Source organism: Mastigoproctus giganteus, chromosome 1, assembly GCF_048544385.1.
Source record: "Mastigoproctus giganteus isolate SK-2022 chromosome 1, ASM4854438v1, whole genome shotgun sequence".
NCBI lineage: Eukaryota > Metazoa > Arthropoda > Arachnida > Uropygi > Thelyphonidae > Mastigoproctus > Mastigoproctus giganteus.
The window spans coordinates 260181309-260202328 of NC_143575.1; the positions used below are offsets into that span (position 1 = coordinate 260181309).

The window sequence follows — 21020 nt, forward strand, 5'->3', positions numbered from 1 at the left end:
ATTTCACTTCATTCCTATTTACGTAATTACAATGGTGAAGGGACCAACGGAAAGTTCAAGTGCTGGTAGTGCCAGGAAACGAAACAAAATTGATTTAAAAATGAAGATGGAAATGATTAAGAAGTACAAAGTTTGTCATCTATTTAATGGAATTAGGTCTCGCTGCTTCAACGGTGAATACTATTTTAAGGGACAGTGTGCGTATAAAAGAACATGTTAAAAGATCAATGCATCTGTAACATCATCAGGGATACTACTGATGACTGGAATTACCATAGTGTTTCTCTTGTGCATTTTCAAAATGCCTGGAGCTACCGTGAATCTTGAATCGTATTGCATGTGTGTGAAAGAGTAGAAGGAAGCGAAATGGGACAATAATTGGATAGGAGGGATTTGTCATCCTTTTTAGGAACTCGCTGGATATGAGCAAATTTCCAGGCAGAAGGGAAAACAACATTGGAATAATAAAGTGAAAAAAAGGCAACACAGAACAGGAGTAAGTTCAGGGGCACAAGTTTTGAGAACAAGTGGAGAAATACTATCAGGACGTAGAGCTTTCTTAACATCAAGTTTGTTCAGAATCCTTCAGAGATCAACAGTGATCACAAAAGTGTCCAGGTGCTATATCGAAGATGGAAAAGCTATTAATAATTTGGATGGAAAATCAGATTCAGAAGCGAGTGCCCCTGAGTCCAATGGCCATTCAAGCAAAAGCAAGAAGTATTTATGAAGATATTAAGGATAAGTATGGCAAACCCCAAGCCAAGTTTGTGGCAAGCAACGGGTTCTTTAATAGGTTCAAGCATCGCGCTGGTTTCCAAAACATTAAAGTATGTGGTGAAGTCGCCAGTGCCGATTCTGCAGCTGCAGAGAAATTTTGTGATGTGTTGGAAAAAATTATTAAGGCGGCTATTCAACACAGCAAATTTTTAATGTTGAAGAGACTGCTCTGTATTGGAAAAAAATGCTGGATCAAACATACATTGCCAAAGAGGAAAATACAATGCCAGGTTTCAAGACGTCAAAAAATAGGGCCACGCTCTTGCTTGTGGCTAATGCAGCGGGAGCTTACCGATTAATACCACTGCTTGTGTACCATTCTGGAAATCCTCGTGCATTTAAGGGCATCAATAAAGCCACCCTACCCGTGCATTTCCGATCAAACCAGAGAGCGTGGATAACAATATCTCTCTTTGAGGATTGGTTTAAATGCTTCTTCATTTCTGAGTTTGAAAAATATTGTAAAGACAAAGACATTCCTTTCAAGATTTTGCTTCTATTAGATAATGCTCCTGGACATTCTACGCATCTAGATGATTTAAATTCGAATGGGAGAGTCATATTTCTACCGCCAAACACGACTTCACTCATCCAACCTATGGATCACTGTGTTATTTCGAATTTAAAATCATACTATTTACACATAACATTTACTCAAGCATTGTCTGCAGTAGATGGTGAGAAAAATTGTTAAGAGACTTTTTTTGGAAATATTACAATATTTATCATGCCATCTTAAACATTAATAAGGCCTGGGCGGAAATTACTAAATGTTGTTTAAATGGCGCATGGAAGAAAATATTCCTACGGCATGTAAAAGGCTTTGAACAATTTGAAAAAGATTAATCATATGAAGAGGTTACAGATAAGATTGTAAAGGTTGCAGAGCTACTTCAGTTGGAGATCGGTGCCAAAGATGTGGAGGAGTTAATAGAGGAAGAAAAGGAATTATCTAATGAAGAACTTATTGACTTGCAGGCAGCGATAGTTAAGAAGAAAATGCTGACGAAGCTCAAGATGAACCAAACTAGGAGGGGAGACACTTCATCGCCAGAGAGATGGCAATGGCATTTTGTGAAACTGCATCGGCAATGGCAAGGTTTGAGAAGATGGATCCTGACAGCGAACGAGTCTTAAAAGTTAACAGAGGGGTGAATTATTTGTTTGCTTGCTACAAAGAAATCTACGATGAAAAGAAAAAAGCCACCGCCCAATTATCCATTATTATGTTCTTTTGTAAGGTTGAGCGGCCAACCCATTCTAAATCTTCACAGTGGCATACTTATCAGCTGAAGACGTAGATTCTGGCAACGATGCTTGAGAGGTAAAACTTACTGGCACTATGCCTGTCTTCTCTCTTTTTTTGTAATTTTGCAATTTTTTTAAATTACATGCTTTTGTAATTTTTACTGCGCAAGAGATAAAAAAAAAAAAATGAATAAATACAATAAATAATACTATTTACATGTTTGTTGAACATTTATTTTTTGATTCAATCAATTCAGCGAGCACAGTTGCGAGTGCTGCACAAACATGGGGGAGGAATTCTGACTTCCATGGTTTTCCATGGAAGGCAACCCTCACGTAAGTCGTGGAGTTCCTGTATTACATAGTGCTTAATGAAAAATTCACTTCTGTAATCTCCTTGACGAGTGCTGGTTTCGCCATTTGCCACTCGTTTGGAGAAGACTGGATTTTGAATCTTTCAGACAAAAATACAGTTCTTTTTTTAAAAAAAAGAATCCTCTTCAGTTGGGCTGTAGTTAACCAATTTCAGGTGGAGGGAGTAGGGTTTTTCAGTCCACACAACCAGGGGCAGAACAATAAGCGGATCCTGCCATATGTATTTTAATCTAATTAATTAAATTTTAATAATAGACGTAATTGCACGTCTATTATTAAAAATTTAGTTTGAATTGCAAAAGAAAATTCTATTTGTTAATTTGTTGTGAATCTTGTTTCAGAATAGTAATACACAATCACGTGACCAAACAAACTTGCTCATATTATAAAATAATTATTATGACTTAAGTCTTTGGAATGGTGTGTAAGAAATTTTATGGCCTTGAGATGATCTCAACACAGAATTTGAGGAAATTAAAGACCATATATATAAGAGTACATATTTCTTTTTAAATCTTATGACTTTTTGCTGTTTAATTGCAATCGTATTGATTTCTGTTTTTCTTTACAAATATGTAATAATATTATATTCTTTAATTATCCTACGTTGAGTACATAAGATCCACCAGAACTCAGAAAAAAAATTGGGGGAGGCTTTACCTATAGGGAAAGATAACCAGTCAGTGTTGAAATTAGAGGTTTAATGATTAGTTATAAGGTTAACAGAAAGCGCTATTCACACTTTATATGAATACAGCCTGTTTAGGTGAGGGATAAAGCCTCAGGCTTTATCCCTCACCTAACACCTTACAGTTTCCATAGGGGGGCTTAAAATTTATTTGTACGAGGTGTGTCTAAAAAGTAATGAGACTGAACGCGTGGCTCGAAAACTGGCAACATAGCCACGCCTCTGACACCAACCGAGATTTATATTCTTACTTGATGTTCAGTGCAAGTTTCAACTTGATAGCATTAACATGTCTGACATGACAGAGAATTCTGTAAGTGTGTGTAGTGATACGTTACGAAAATAGCGAAATTAAATATTGAGCAGCGTTGCACGATCAAATTTTGCATCAGATTTAACGAAAATGCAACAAACTTATGAAAAATTAAAACAGGCGTATGGAGAGCATGCACTATCAAGGGCACAGGTTTTTAGGTGGCATAAAGCATTTTTGGATAGCCGTGAAAGTGTGGAAGATGAATCTTGTTCTGGAAGACCTTGCACGTCAAAAACAGATGAAAATGTGACCAAAGTGAGGGCTTTTGTGAGGTCTGATCGACTTTTGACCGTCAGAATGATCGGTAGTGAGTTGAATTTGAATTGCCAAACCGTTCACGACATTTTGACCGAGGAATTGGGCATGCGGAAAATTTGTGCAAAGCTGGTTCCAAAAAACCTCGCCAACAAACAAAAGGAAACCCGAAGGAATGTGTGCCTGGACCTCATCGAAATTGACAAATTTTTGCAAACATGTCATAACAGGTGATGAAGTGTGGATTTTCGAGTATGATCCCGAAACCAAATGACATAGTTCGGATTGGCATTGACATAGTTCGGATTGTGTGTGTTTTTGAATAATGACATTAAGAAAATAAAATAAAAGAAATAAGAAAATAAATATAAAGCTATCATTAGAGGCAGCAAAAATACACATCCTCCACATGATGCCCATTACATAACAGATTATAAATATCAAATTAAAAATCAAATTAATTTGACCACCTACCTAATATGATGTTGGTCCTCCACATGCATCCAAAACAGCTTGTACCTGGCGAGGCATGGACGCTACAAGATTTCTAAATGTGTATTGTGGTATCTGTTCCAACACAAACCACAGATGCTCGATGGGATTGATGTCTGGGGAATTTGGAGGCCAGGGCAATCCCTGGAAGTCTTTCTCATGTTCTGCGAACAAGTCTGGAACAATCCAGGCGGTGTGGCATATTCTACTGAAAGACGGCACCACCAGAGGGGAAGACAATTGCCACGAAAGGGTGTACCTGGTCAGCAATGATGTTTAGTTAGGTGGTAGGCATCGCAGAGTGCCCGGCATATGGATGACTGGACCCAGGGTATCCCAGCAGAACATCGCCCAAAGCATGACATCGCGAGCACCAGCTTGTTTTCGTCCCATGGTGCATCCAGGCAACATACCAAGAGAGGCTTAAGTTCTGCAAATTGCAGTGGCTGGAGACTAAGCACCTGCGCGGTGATCTGATTGAGGTATATAAGGCCTTGAATGGGTTGAGCACACTGAATTCTGATGGGATCCTTCCACTTGTTCAGATTACGAACCTAAGGGGGCATATTTTCAAATTAAGAAAAGACAGATGTAGAATAGATGTGCAGAAATTTGCCTTTAGTCAGCGGGTGGTTAATTGCTGGAACAAACTTCCATCTGTCGTTGTGGAAGTTGATAGGTTGAATAAATTTAAGGAGGAACTGGACAGGCATTTGGAAGGAATGGTGTAATTTTTTTTTTTTTTGGCTGATGCTGCATAAGCTCATATACATGCTTTCTTGCATCACATGCCACTACTACTACATCACTTCCTCAGGTAAACGATGCACACCGCGTAGCTGGCTGTCCACATTGTACAACAGGAAACGTGATTAATTGGACCAGACGACCTTCTTCAAATCACTCAAGGTCCAGTTTCGATGCTCGCGTGCCCATTGTAGGCACTGTTGCCGGTGAACTGTGGTTGGGATGGGCACTCAGAGCAGCCTGTGGCTATGCAGCCACACTTTCATCAGGGTTTGATGTACTGTGTGTTGTGACACATTACTTCTGACCAAATACGGAGGATGCGGAAAGGGCAGGGAATGACCACTGCAAATCCCCAGAGCAATATGGCCTTAGTTGCTAATGCTCCTAAAAACCAAATAACAAACAAACATTACTTCTGTCACCAGCATTCCAATTACCGGCAAACTGTGCCGCAGTCTCCCTTCTGTTGCCACATACCATCCAAGAGATCCTTTGCTCACCTTGAGCATCAATGAGCCGTGGTCATCCAACACCTCACCAGCAGTACCTGGGTTTTCCCTTCTCAGACCACTTTTGGTAGGTACTTACCACGGCTGACCGTGAGCATCCCACCAGCCATGCCATTTTGGATACGCTCCAACCCTTACAATTTGGCCTTTGTCAAACTTGCTTAAGTCTGCTTCCTTTTCCATCTGAAACACAAGGGTAAAGCTGATTAACGGATTTCAGTATCAGGTGTTTTTTATACAGTGTCCTGACCCTCGCATCCGCTGTAGTTCACTTGCAGTTGCTTCGATTTGCATAACGACTCACTGGTCATAATGTTTCGACTCGTGTGTGTTTTTTTTTTTTTTTTTTAATCTTGTCACCCTATTTTAGATGTTAAAGTTATTTAAATCACAATAACAACACATTTATATATGAACATAATGTGATGGTCCCAGAAAGGGGTAAAAGAGGCTATAGCTACACCCATGATAAAAGTAATGTGGATATATTTTTACTGATATATCACAATTAAAACTCAGTGATTGCCTGAAACAGTTTTAGCTTCCTCCACCTTCAAAAAATCCTGGGACTCAATGCACATAATAATAATATACTGGTGCAATATTGCCTGTGTTATGATATATCCTAAAATCAGCTGAAACATCTTACCAGAAATCTCAACTCCTGTAGCAACTTAAAATTACGTATTTTGAAAACCCATTTCAACAATAAGCCCCACATTTACAGCTGGCATTAGAAATGTGCATTAGGTTCAACCCTTCCTCCATCTCTTCCATCATGCAGTATGATTAGGCGTCTCCGTAGCCAGGTGGGAAGGAGCAGCAGCGCATAGCACATGCTCCTTGATTAGACCGGGGTTCGAGCCCGTCACCACCAAATACAGAGGATGCGGAAAGGTCAGCGAATGACCACCGCATATTCCCGGAGCAATATGGCCTTAGTTGCTAATGCTCCTAAAAACCAAATAACAGCAGTATGATCGATGTCTTTTGAGGTTATGTTGAACACCATGGCGAGGGTACAGCTCTAAAACACTGTTTGCAGGTGGGCCGCTAGTTAGTACACCGGACCGAACCTATTGGTTTCTCTCTAGGAGGCTTCCCGATCAGCTAGTGTATAATCTTGCTACCTCTACTGTGCCAGATAGTTACTGGAGGAAGTCAGAGTTGTGTGTATGTGGGGGGCATTGTTGAGGCTATGTTATGTGAAGGATCTGGGTATATTCTTACCATGTGTATGCGATATCCAAAAATTTCATTACTTCATACAGCATATCCTCCCCCTCTTTCTTGCTATTGAATACACCATGAATTGTCAAATTAATAGAGTAAGCTTATCTGCGAAAAGATTTAAACCTCCCAAACACTTTCTAGATCATTTCACAAATATACGTGGTCTCAGTTCTAATCTCAATGATGTCCATTTCCACTTGCAGTCTGCCAAACCCCATGTACTTTTTCTGACAGAATCTCAGTTATTGGTTGATTCAACCGCTGCTCATCTTAGTTGCCCAAATTATTTGCTGTATGATTCCTTTTTCCCCAAAGGTGGTACTTGTACATATGTCAGTTTCCGATATTCCATGTCAGAGACTTTGTAATTTGGAATCTCCTCTTTTCGATCTTCTCTGGCTTAAAATCTCTCCACCTCATTGTGTCAGATTCGTCTCTTGTCTCTACCGTTCTCCCAACTCCACTAATCACTTGGAGCTCTTTGACTTCCTCTCTTTGCAACTTGACTTTCTCCAGTCCAATTTTCCTAACAGTGAGGTAATTTTCTTTGGTGATTTTAATGTTCACAACTCCAGCTGGCTTCAGTTTTATTGTCACACCGACCCAGCAGGTCGAGATGCTGAGGCTTTTGCAATTACTAATGACGTTGCACAGATTATTCATTTACCTACAAGGATACCAGACAATCCTAACCATACAGCCAACACATTTGATGTTTTTCTCACAAACAACCCTTCTAAGTACACGGTCGAAGTGAGTGGTCCTTTAGGCACCTCAGATCACAACTTGGTGATTGTCTCTTCTCCAATGGAGCCTTTAACTTATGGCTATTACAAGAATGCAAAATGGGATGATCTGCATGATTTCTTTTCCTTGGTCGGATTGCTGTTTCAAAATTTCTGATGTCAACGTTTCTCAGATCGTGTCAGTTAAATTATTCTTGTAGGAATGGAATCCTTTATTCCACACTTCACTTTAAAATCTTATTCTTTATCTAAACCTTGGTTTTCCAATAAATGTGCGAAAACTATTGGCTGCAACTTTTGCCCATCTCTTCTCCCACCTGTGTCAAAACCAGGTGATTCTATTGTCACTTCAGCCAAATATAAAGCTGACCTGCTAGCATCTCATTTTTCTTCCAACTCGTGTATTAATGAACTTGGTAAAACACCTCCCACCATTCCTAACATGCTCCATTCAATGCCTCCTGTGGTCTTCCATCAAAAGGATGTCAGAAGGATTTTGACGAATCTTAAATCTTTATTGCAATTATAATAATAATAATAATAATAATGATGATAATACAATTTGATACATTGCAATGTTGCCCTTCATGGCCACCAGGCCGGGGATTAACAGTAATAATACAATATAAATAGACCATTGATATATGAAACATAAGGAAATGCATATGTGGAAGTACAACTCAAACTGCAAGTAAAGCTCCAGGTCCTATTGGTATTTCTCCACTTGTTCTCAAAACCTGTGCTCCTGAACTTACTCCTGTTCTTTGCCGCCTTTTTTCACTTTCTTATTCCAAAGGTGTTTTTCCTTCTGCTTGGAATTTGGTTGTATCCAGCCAGTTCCTAAAAAGGGCGATAAATTTGTCCCATTGCAATTATTTCTGCTCTTTCTAAAGTAATGTAGAAATCAATTAACTGCCAACTCTTTAACTTTCTAGAAATGCTCAGTCTGATCAATGATTGCCAGTATGGATTCCATCAGTGTCGATCCAGTGGTGATATTCTGCCTTACGTTACCCATTTATGGACAAATTCAGTGGAAAAGTTTGGTGAAACACAAGCAGTTGCTCTTGACATCTCAAATGCTTTTGATCATGTTTGGCATAAAGGTCTTCTAAACAAGCTTCCATCTTATGGTTTGCCAACTGTTTTTAGTAATTGGTTATCCAATTTTCTCTCTCACCGCTCACTGAGGGTGATGGTAGATGGCTCTCTCTTCTAACTTCTTCACTAATGCTGGTATCCCCGAAGGTTCAGTTCTCTCCCTTACTCCTTTCCTTTTGTATATTAATGACCTTCTTCCATTGACCGGAAATCCTATCCATAGTTTTACCGATGGTAGCACATTGCATTCCAGTTTGAGAAACCTAACCCTGCTCAATCAGCTTCAGCTTCTTGATTATCTGCTACCAATTCTTTAAATGCTGATCTTCAGGTAATTCTCCAGTGGGGCAAAGACAACTTGGTTGATTTCAAACCTTCTAAAACTCAGTTCTGTCTTATCTCTCAAAAAGGATTCCTCTGCTCCTACGCTTATCTTTGGTGACACTCAGATCTCTAGACAAGATGATATATCTCTTTAGAAGTCAGGGTAATCCTGACTTCTAATCTCTCTTGGCACAAGCGCATTACAAATATTGCTTCCTCTGCATATAAAAAACTTGGTTTTCTCTTTCGCTCTCAGCATTACTTTTCTTCCAAACAGCTGTTCACTCTGTACAAATCACAAATCCACCCTACCATAGAATATTGTTCCACATCTGGGGCGGTGCTCCCGAAACCTCCCTCAGGTTTCTAGATTCCATTCAGAGGAGGGCATTTAGGTTAATTAATGATTCATCTCTAAGTGTCTCTCCACTCTATCTCATGGACATACTGTTTCTGCTGCATGCCTTTTCCACAGATACTTCCATGGGCATCGTTCTTCCGAATTGGCTTCTATGATTCCTACTCTCTCTTTCAAAACAGTTCGAACATGTGCTGCCACCAGCCAACATCCATTTACTGTCTAACTTCAAACTCACAGAACCAACTTTTCATCTTCCTTGTTTATTCATTCAGTTGCTGTTTTCCTGAACAACCTTCCTTCATACTTATTTCCTGAACTTAGTCTATAGAAGTTCAAGTTTAATGTCAACAAATATCTTCTTTCGTCTTCTCAACCTACCCATGGACGGCATTGAGTACTATAGGTTCTAATACCTCGTTTGGGATTTTTATAAAAAAAAAGGGTTCATTTGCACTTTCTTGAAACCATGGGTCAGCAGATTTATACTCCTAATGCATTTATTTTGCATGATTTCTCTTAGTCCTACTTCTATATTTCCTTACTTTCTTTTAGCAAAATTTAGAATACATTAGTTTTAAGTTAATACAGCCAGAACGATATTGATCGAGCTCTTTTTTTTTTTTTTTTTTTTTTTTCTTAATTTGCATCAGATATTGCAGTTCCTTGTGACAGCACTGCCTATATTATGTTTTATGATCCTATAAAAAAAAAAAACAGGTTCAGTGGCATGGATCTGTGGTCTCATTTGCGATTATCATATATAGATTCTTCTGAATCTCTTGGATAACTTTGCTTCCTAGTTACCTTGTAGGTATGGAGTTTTGCATAAGCTGTACACAAACTAAAAGTATAAGCCACATACCAGGTCATCAAGAAAAGATGCAGCAGATTTGGATGTCTCTTTTTTGATGTATTGTGCCAGCCTTATTGTGAGTTTGGTTTCATTAAGATATTATTAGTCACTGTAATGTTAATAAAAATTAGATTTCTAGGTGTCTCTATTGTTATTCCACTATTCAATATATATTGCCATCTTTTACCGGCTCTTCTTACTATACCAGGATCCCTTTCTTATAGGATCAGGAAGTTACATTCCTGGTAATATCCGATGTACAATCGTATAAACACTTTTTTCCTTTACTTTTAACTATCTTATTCTCTTTTTTTCATACCTCGTGAACTATTAGAGCAATTTGAGGGGGATTGAGGTACTATTACTTTAACTAGCCTTCTCTCCGTTCTCCTTTTGTTAGCTAATTTAGCTTACTATGTTTAGCAGATTATTTGATTCTCAGCATTGCTTATTTACTATTTTGTTTCAGCTATCGGTCGGGCTAAATGTCATCCAGCCTGTATTCTGCAAAATTACTATTAATAAGCTACTTATTTTATTATTATAATTTCTATTTTATTATAATTTTAATTTTATTATTATAATAATTTCTATCTTATTATATTATACCCATCTTACAGGTACTTATGGACTTCTTTAGGTCCTAGTTATACAGGCAGATGACAACAGAAACTGATAGTTCTGCCAACCATGGGTTTTGTATTTTGTAGGGGTTTAGCCCTCGACAAAGTCCCTTGCAAAGTATCTTTTCCCATGGACGGCTATTTATGTATAATTTTTATTGAGTTTAATATTTATGTTTAACTGTTGTTGCCTAGGGTCCGGTTAGTTCATGGATTGCTTCGGGTTTTTAAATGACAGGACGGCCTCTACATTTTAACATTATTTCTTTACTGCATAACGACGGATGTAATGTTCTATTGCCGATGGCATTAATTCAATTGGTTAATATTATCATATAATATCCCTGTTCTATGCTTTAGTAATTATAGGATTAGTAAATATAACATCACAGTTCTACGCTTTAGTAATTTGATTACATATATATATATATATATATATATATATATATTTTTTTTTTTTTTTTTTTTTTTTTTAAATATAAATATACCATACCCTATTAAAAAAAAAAAAAAAAATCACATCCAGTCATTTTACTTTGATGACTGTGCTCAAAGAAATTGAAGAAAAACAGCAACAAACAAAAAAAATCCCATTAGATATCGTATAAGACAAAGTTAATAATATTATGGAATTAGAAATAAAGGCATGCACCATTTAAAAAAAAATTTTTTTTTTTTTTTTTTTGTTTTCTCTCTTCCCCAGCAGGTTATGTCATTGCAGGCTACATGAAAAGGTTCTGTGGGTTGTCTATCCCTAATTTAAGCAATTTGTAGTTGTGGCAAAGTAGTTGCAATTTTTGTACAGTGCAAGGTTTATCAAATAGGAACGTGGGATGTAGAGTACTGTGGACAGGATTTCCAGTTATTGGAAGATCAGGGATATATGCACTTGATAAAGAGTAGAGTAACAGGGATTTGTATTGAGGGAAGGAGGTGGCAACAGTGTTTGAGATAATTATCATTTCCAGGTATGTGACAGAAATATCACATACTAACAGGAGGAAAAATAGTGTGTTTTAAAGAGAGGAAAATTAACTTGCAAATCACTGTTTTAAATTATATCAAATTTGCCAACTAATGATGGTGCACCCCCCTCCCCCCAGAATTACTTGAAAATGGACATAATTATGATATACACTTTGAGTATATAGGGTTTACTGATGCCTCACAGCCTGAATTACCATAATGTTATGTGAAAATAACAGCTCATCATAAAAACTTGCAAAGGTGTATATATTGTATATTAAGAAATTATAAAAGGCTAAGCTTGTATTGTGGGTTAAATATAATTTTTTCTCCTTAAAAGAAATATGATATTCTGTCACTTTCTGAATAAGTATTGATAAATATTTTTCTAATAGGTCACTAACTTTATTTCTTTAAAGATTTACTTTGGAAATTTCTTTGTTATCAACCTTGTATTTATTCTTTACTTCAATATGTAGGTAAAGCCTCATCTTGTAGATCCATTAGAGTATGAAACATTCATCCTCAAAAATAAAGCAGTGTTTCAGAATGACCCACAGAAGGAGATGCTACTCTTTCCGTTGGATGATGTATCTGTAAGTTCACTTTTTAATTTCATATATTCTGATTATGCACTGTGATTTCTTTATTTTTTAGAATGCATGTTATTTTCTATGTAACATGAATATCCCTATCAATGTTTTTGAGAAGAAAATATAAGGAAACATTCTTAGTTACAGACTCATGCATATATCATCCATTATATATCCTTCCAAGTAATAAATGAATGAATTAGCACTGAAGTGCAATTGAGATTTTTTTAGTTTTACTTTTATATGGTTTTTATTATGACTATGTTCATTATAAATATTGTTAATGGATATGCAGTTGTTTCCTTGTTTCACTATTCATTGTCTTTTTGAAAGTCTAATAATACTGCTAACTGCTCATGGATTAAGGAGTCCATTTAAAGTTGCGGGTAATGCAACTTTCATGTGTTTTACCTTTGTTCAGGTATGTAAATTTAGTGGAAACTACCATAGTAGTAAATAATATATCTGGGAAAGAGAATTGAGATAATATATTTTTGGGAAATAGAATTGCCTCCCCTTCCCCCATAAGCAGTGTAAATATCATTAATAGGGCACACAGATCATCCTATCTGTGAGGCTGTGGTTCTTGAGTGGATGAGTTGTGGCAGAGCACTCATTCATTTCCATTTATCATGCAGAGAATCCATCCTCTTACTTCCATGATCCTTGGGCTGTAGGACATGTAACTTTGTTTGGTCTCTGGTAGGAATATGCTTTTGAGAAAGATGGCCGTTAAATTACAGTTAAGCTTTCTTTTTGACATTTGATGTTTTGAACTTGTCCTCTTCAGCTGTTTTGATGTTATGTAAAAAATATCTTCATAAAAAATTTAGGTTATCAGTAAATTTTTCCAAAATGTCCATAAAAAATGCTTTCAATGTTTTTTTCTTTTTTTTGTTAGCCACTAGCAAAAGTGTTGGGGATAGAGGAGGGGAAGGGAGGCAGGTGCTGTGGACCCAGACGTTGTTGGGTGGCAAATCTGAAGGAAAGTGAAGAATTAGAGGAGGGGAAGGCAGTGCTGGTGAGGTTGTTTGGCTCTTGGTGCCAAACACCTGTCTGGTTAATGGTATACATTACAAATAAATAGAAACATACTTCACCTTAGGAAGTGCTTTACATTTGATATGTAGATTGGTTGTGATGGCTCATTTTAAATAGATGTATTTTGTAGCACAACATTAGCATTAGTTGAGGCATATGATGCAAGAAAGCAAGCTTATAGAGCATCAGCCAAAAAAAAAAAAAAAAAAAAAAAAACCTACTTCACCCATTCACTCCAAAAGTTTGTCCAGTTGTTCCTTGAATTTGTAGTAGTAGTAGTAGTAGTAGTAGTGGCACATGATGCAAGAAAGCAAGTGTAGGAGCTTATGCAGCATCAGCCAAAAAAAAAAAAAAAAAAAATCATCACGCCATTCCCTCCAAATGCCTGTCCAGTTCCTCCTTAAATTTATTTAACCTATCAACTTCCACAACGACAGATGGAAGTTTGTTCCAGCAATTAACCACCCGCTGGCTAAAGGCAAATTTCCGCACATCTATTCTACATCTGTCCTTTCTTAATTTGAACTTATGTCCCCGTAGGTTCGTAATCTGAACAAGTGGAAGGATCCCATCAGAATTCAGTGTGCTCAACCCATTCAAGGCCTTATAGACCTCAATCAGATCACCGTGCAGGTGCCTAGTCTCCAGCCACTGCAATTTGCAGAACTTAAGCCTCTCTTGGTAAGAGAATCCCTTCATTCCCCTCACCAATCGTGTTGCTCTTCTCTGTACACGCTCAAGCAAATCTACATCCTTCCTAAAATGAGGCCTCCAGACCTGTACGCAGTACTCAAGGCGTGGCCTGACCATTGCCTTATACAGAGGGACAATCACCTCCTTTTCCCTGCTAGCAAAATTCCTATATATCATTGACAAAACCCCATGACCTGCCCTAGCAGCCTGTCTGCATTGCTCAGAAAACTTCATATCTGACTGCACAATTACTCCCAGGTCTTTTTCATTTTCTACCACCTTAAGTGTAGTACCACACAGTTGGTACGTTTCTCTGGGGTTACTTCTACCCATATGCAGTACTTTGCATTTGTCAAGGTTGAACTTCAGTTGCCACTTCTTAGCCCATCTGCCCAAATTATCTAGATCCTGTTGCAGTAGCACACTGCCATTACTGTCATTAACAACCCTGCCAACCTTTGTGTCATCTGCAAACTTCGACATTAAGCCTGATATACCTTCATCAATATCATTGATAAATACACAAAACAACAGTGGACCCAACACCGAACCCTGTGGGACTCCACTAATAACATTAGTCCATGAAGAGCAGCACCCATTGATTACCACCCTCTGTCTTCTCCCACTTAACCATCCTTTTATCCATTGTAGCAACTTACCCTTAATACCATTCTGCTCCAATTTGTACAGTAGTCTTCCATGCGCAACAGTGTCAAAAGCTTTCCTGAAATCCAAGTATATGATATCAAAATTATTTTTCGCATCCAGTTCCTTTGTGACCACATCATAATAACCAATCAAATTTGTCAGACAAGACTTTCCCTTAACAAACCCATGCTGTGTTTGAATTATTGCTGCAGTCTTGTCTAGATGATCCTGCAATGCATCTTTAACCAGTGACTCCATTATTTTACCCGGAACAGAAGTTAAACTAACTGGTCTGTAATTACTCGTGTCACCCTTCGATCCACCTTTGTGAATTGGGGACACATTTGCACATCTCCAGTCCGTGGGAACCTCCCCTGAGTCCAAGGATGCTCTCATAATTATGGCTAAGGGTTTGCTTAGTTGCTTTGCCGCCTCCTTTAAAATAACTGGATAGATCCCATCCACCCCAGGTGCCTTTCTTATGTTTAACTTCAACAATTTCTCCTCCACTTTGCTCTCAGTTATTACAAAATCATTAAGCACACTGCTACAATTTGATAACCTTCTTCCATTTTCAAACTGTAATAATTCCTCACGTGTGAATGTAGATGCAAAATACTCATTCAGTTTGTTTGCTATCTGAACAGGATCATCAACAGTCGAACCATCGATGTCAAGTGGACCAATCATATTCATCCCCTTCCTTTTAGAGTTTATATAAGTAAAGAAATCCTTGCTGTTTTTCTTAGCATCCTTTGCCAAAGATTTCTCGTAATCCGCCTTCGCCTGCCGAACCTCCTTTGTGACCTGATTACAGACTAGCTTATATCTGCCACAGGCTTCTGCGTCACCTGATAATTTATATGCATCCCATGCATTTTTCTTCTCTGTCACGAGTCTCATTAGTTCATTTGATAACCATTTAGGCCTTAACCTTGAACGATATTTCTTAATCGGTATATAAAGTCTAGTAGCTTCCACGATTAATTCCTTGAATGCTTCCCACTTAGAATTTACTGTTGGTAACATCGTCAGTTGATCCCACTGTACAGAATTTAAAAACTGTCTGAGACCACTGTACTCCCCTTTACGGAAGCAAAAACCCTTTCCTTTACCCCTGACGGTAGTTACCTCTTTGAGTAAATCCCACTTCAGCACACTGTGATCACTGCCACCTAGTGGTTCCTTTATCTGCAAATTCTTAATACACGAATGATCACTGCTGATAACCAGATCAAGAGTGTTACTTTCTCTGGTTGCCTCTCGAACATGCTGCTGCAGAAAACAATCATCCAATAAATCCACAAAAGTCTGACTGGTGTGTGAGTGACCAACCCACAAGTTCCAGTCAATATCTGGGAAGTTAAAATCCCCCATTATAAGACATTCAGATTTACTGGCCCACTCTATTTCTCTGTACAATTGTTCATTGTACTCATTCAAGTCATTAGGCCTATAACACACTCCTACCCTTATTTTTCCTTTCGCAGTGCTTATCTCGCACCAAACTGACTCAACAGAGCACTGTTCATCTATATTAACTGGGTGCACTTCCTTTGATTTTATGTTTTTCTTAATTAACAGCATAACACCCCCTCCCTTTCTGTCCTGTCTATCCTTTCTGTACACATTGTACTCCCCAAATTCCAGTTCTGCATTCCTTATATCTTTGTGACACCACGTCTCTGCTATCCCAACAATATCCGCCTTTGATGTCTTGACCAACACTTCAAATTCATCAAATTTATTTACTATACTTCTAGCATTGGTATACATGCAAGCATACATGCTCCTATGCCTATTCCTGGTTACCCTAACACATCCCATATACCCAACTATTCCATGATGACTGCTATCCGTCCCTGAAACCCCCAACACCCCTCGCTCCAGGTCGCTTCTTATTCTAATAGAAGTTGTGCAAGAATCGCCTTCACCTCTGCCTGCGGTTACTGTTAAATTATTAGTCTTTGTATCCCCCCAAACTAGCAGTTTTCCGACCCACCTAACACTGCCTCGATAGCATCAGCAAATATTCTTGCACCCTTTCTATTTAAGTGTATCCCATCCCTGTAGAAGCAATCTCTCCTATTAACAAGTACAGTCCAGGCTGAAAAAAATTCTACCCCTTGAGCCTTGCACAATCTTTCCAGGGCCGAATTGATCGACAAGGCTCTCATCATATACTCCCTCCTATCGTGTCTGGGCAGAATTGCAGACACTTTCAAATTCAACCCTATTTCACGGCTTTTTTTCAACAGTGACCTGTACTTGTTGAGTAATTCTGCCGGTCTCCTACTCTTAATATCATTAGTGCCAACGTGTACAACTATATCACCTTTTGTGCCCTTGAAAGATGATATCCGCTCTACAACGTCATCAACCTTTGCCCCTGGCAGACATACCCTGGTCCTGTTCCACCTATCCTTTTTACAAAGGATGTTCCCCGTTTCCCTGACAATAGAGTCACCAACAACAACTAGTTCCTGTGGGACCAGCGCATTCTGCCTTAGGGGTTGCCGCTGTGTTGCGTGATGACCAAGTGCAAGCTCTGGCGTTGATGTGGGCAGCTGAGAGCCTGATGGGCCCCTCAATTTAGTTCCTTCGAGGGCATCCACCCTGTCCTTCAAGCTCTCATATAGGCCCATAAGAACGCTGAGTTGTTGCCTGATTTCGATACACTCCTTGCATCGCGCACACACAAAGACATCCCCCATGGCAATATCATGTTCCGTTCCAGAGAGTTCGGCAAACATTTCACAAGTTGCACATTTCTTTAGGCTGTGATGCGTTGGAGAATTGCCCCCCTCAGTTCTCCCCCGAGTCACAGCACTCCTGCCACTTTGTGACCGTTGCTTTGCTGCTCTAGTTTGGGGCATGGTAGTTTAAATTAATAAAATCAATAAATTAAATATCAATAGTATTTGAATAGAAACTATTAAATAGAAACAGTGAAGCGTATTACTATATAATTATGCGTTAGAGCTACCTAGCTACCTCAATTAAAAAATTTGAATTCCCTACCACTATATCCAAAAACAATGGCTACAGAAATGGAACGAAATAACGGTTTTACCTATCGTAAGTAAAATCCACAAAAACTCTTTATCTAAATTAAAAATAAAAAATAACCAGCGTAACTATAACTATATGACTACGTATTAAGTACAATATAAAATAACAATCATGTAAATAACAGGTAAACACTTATCGTTTTTGCAGAGCCTGTAACTGATAGCTGCAACTTTTAAAGAGATTCAGCGCCCTCTATCTTGTTTAAGCTATCAACTTCCACAATGACAGATGGAAGTTTGTTCCAGCAATCAATAACCTGCTGGTTAAAGGCAAATTTCCACAAATCTATTCTACAACCGTCTTTCCTCAATTCAAATTTATGCCCCCCTCAGGTTCGTAATCTGAGCAAGAGTAAGAATCCCATCAGCATTGAGCCTGCTCAAACCATTCAACCATCGAGCCTGCTCAAACCATCTTGAATTAGTGGAGTCCCTCAGGGTTCAGTGTTGGGTCCATTATTGTTTTCTGATTTTTAAATAATATTGGTGATGGTATATCAATCTTAATGTCCAAGTTTGCAGATGATACAAAGGTTAGCAGGGTTGTTAAGGACATTACTGAAGCTATGCTGCTGCAACAGGATCTGGAAAGGTTGAGCAGATGGGCTGAGACGTGGCAAATGAAGTTTAACATTGACAAATGTAAAGTACTACATATGGGGAAACAGCAACCCCAGAGCAGCGTATCAACTCTGTGGTACTACACTGAAAGCTTGTTTGTGTGTTATTTGGTTTCTAGGAGCGTTAGCAACTAAGGCCATATTGCTCCGGGAATATGCGGTGGTCATTCCCTTGACCTTTCCGCATCCTCCGTATTTGGTGGTGACGGGCTCGAACCCTGGTCTAATCATCACTGACAGTGGTAGAGAATGAAAAGGACCTGGGGGTAATTATGCAGGCAGATATGAAGTTCTCTGAGCAGTGCATACAGGCTGCAAAAGTAGCTCATGGTGTCTTGTCAATGATATACAGGAATTTTTCTAGCAGGGATAAGGAGGTGATTATTCCCTTGCATAAGGCAATGGTCAGGCCACACCTTGAGTACTGTATACAGGTCTGGAGGCCTCATTTCAAGAAAGATGTAGAGCTGCTGGAACGAGTACAGAGAAGGGCAACAAGATTAGTGAAAGGATCAAAGGGTTGCTCTTACGAAGAAAGGCTTAAGTTTTGCTAATTACAGTGTCTGGAGACTAGGCACCGGCGAGGTGATCTGATAGAGGTGTATAAAGCCTTGAATGGTTTGAGCATGCTCAATGCTGATGGGATTCTTCCTCAGAGTAATCATTTGAGAGGGCATAAATTCAAATTGAGGAAAGACAGATGTAGGATAGACGTGCGGAAATTTGCCTTTAGCCAGCGGGTAGTTGGTTGGTGGAACAGACTTCCATCCTTTGTTGTGGAAGTTGATAGCCTAAATAAATTTAAGGCTCAGCTGGACAGGTATTTTGAACAAACGGAGGGGTGAAGTGGAAGTGTTATTATTTTTTTTTTTTTTTGGCTGATGCTGCATAAGCTTGCTTTCTTGCATAATATGCCTATGCTAATAATGAAAGAAATGGATATCTTGACAGTTAGATTCACATGTGATGATGAAATACCAAGTATCAGGAAAGCCACTTTGTTAAGGAAAATTAATATTCCTGTTGCATTATTTATAACATCGGGCATTTGAATTCTGATACAGCAAATTATGTTAAATGAAGTTTTTGTATTGTTTCTTTGATCTGTGATTTTTATTATTTTTTTTAATAGAGGTAAAGAATGTACATTTATATTATGTTAGATTTCAATAATTCTGAATTTTTACTTTTGTATTCTTTCAAATTAATGTCTGCTTTCAATTTTTTTTAAAGCAAACAACCATCTCCAGGACATACAGAACTACAATTCCTACCATTCCTGCCTGTTCCCAGAAAGAGGCAACATCACTTTTTGTTCGACAGTGCATTAAATCTTATACAATGGACTGGCATGTCATTAATTATAGGTATAATTCTTACTCAGGGAGCTATCTTCAGTTACCAAGGTAAGAGCACATTGAACAAACAAATTTTCTGATGTAATTATATATATATATATATATATATATATATATATATATATATATATGTGTATATGGAGAGCATAGTTTTGCAAATGCTAAAGCTTACTGCATGATTTTGTAATGGTTTATGTAGAATAAGTTGAAGAATTACTGTATACACAAGTAATTTGTTATGCATTATAATTGCCTATATCAGTAAATACTTTTTACATGATTTACATTACACTTCACATTAGAGAACTGTGACTGACACTAGAAAGCCATTCAAAATAATTCTCCTTATGAAGAGATCACAATGTTAAGACAGCTATTAGCACTCAGCACTCAACTTTGATATGTTTTGCATATCATATTACTGGAATTTTATAAAATAGAAAGAAGTTAAATGCAAACTTTAAATTATTTTCATTGAATAAGAGTATTGTCACGATTTTAAGAAATTTAGGAGGAAAATATTAACTGTGCAGAATTAATGTGCAAAACATGTACTAAATAAGGTTATTATGTGTTGAGGTTATTATTTAATATGTGTATATGTTATTCAGCATGCGTCTTGTGTGCTGAAGAAGGGGGAACACAGAGCATTAAAGCTTTATAATTATAGTTTTTTGTAGTATAAATTAGCACTGGATTCAAGTTTTTAGTTGTATTCACCACAATTCCCAGTCATTGGCTCTTTCTGTAGATGATTTTAGTCTGAAAAGTCACTTGTATTGCACCTGTTATTCTATATTAACTTTTGCGATGAAAAGTTGCTGGCTGGATGCTCTTCTTGGAACTCTGTGTTGGTGTAATACTCTGCATACCATATCCACACTGTTAACTGAGGTATTGTTCAAAACATCAATGGCAGTTATTGTGGATATCAGAGATGTGGTGTCACACAGATATAAGGAATGCAGAACTGGAATTTGGGAAGTACAATGTGTACAGAAAGGATAGACAGGATGAGAAGGGAGGAGGGGTTATGCTATTAGTTAAGAAACACAAAATCCAAGGAAGTGAAGCCAGTCGACATCGCTGGACAGTGTAGTGTCGAGTCAGTTTGGTGTGACATAAGCATTCGGAGATCAAAATTGAGAGTAGGAGTGTGCTGTAGGCCTAATGACTCTGATGAGTGTAATAAGAAACTGTACAGGGAAATAGAGTGGGCCAGTAAATCAGAGAGTCTTATAATGGGGGATTTTAATTTCCCAGATATTGACTGGAATTTGTGGGTTGGTCACTCACACACTAGCAAGGCTTTTGTGGATTTATTGGATGATTGTTTTCTACGTCAGCATGTTTGGGAGGCAACTAGGGGAGTAATA

At 38.1% G+C, this 21020-nt stretch overlaps 1 protein-coding gene across 1 annotated transcript in view; it reads left to right on the forward strand.

Moving 5' to 3' along the window:
• The window catches only part of Ziz (dedicator of cytokinesis protein Ziz), a 464297-nt gene that overhangs the window by 83742 nt on the left and 359535 nt on the right, over nucleotides 1-21020 (forward strand). Inside the window, 2 exon segments of the mRNA XM_090369931.1 lie at nucleotides 12100-12216; nucleotides 19520-19692. Coding sequence (XP_090226057.1) covers nucleotides 12100-12216; nucleotides 19520-19692 — 290 coding nt within the window.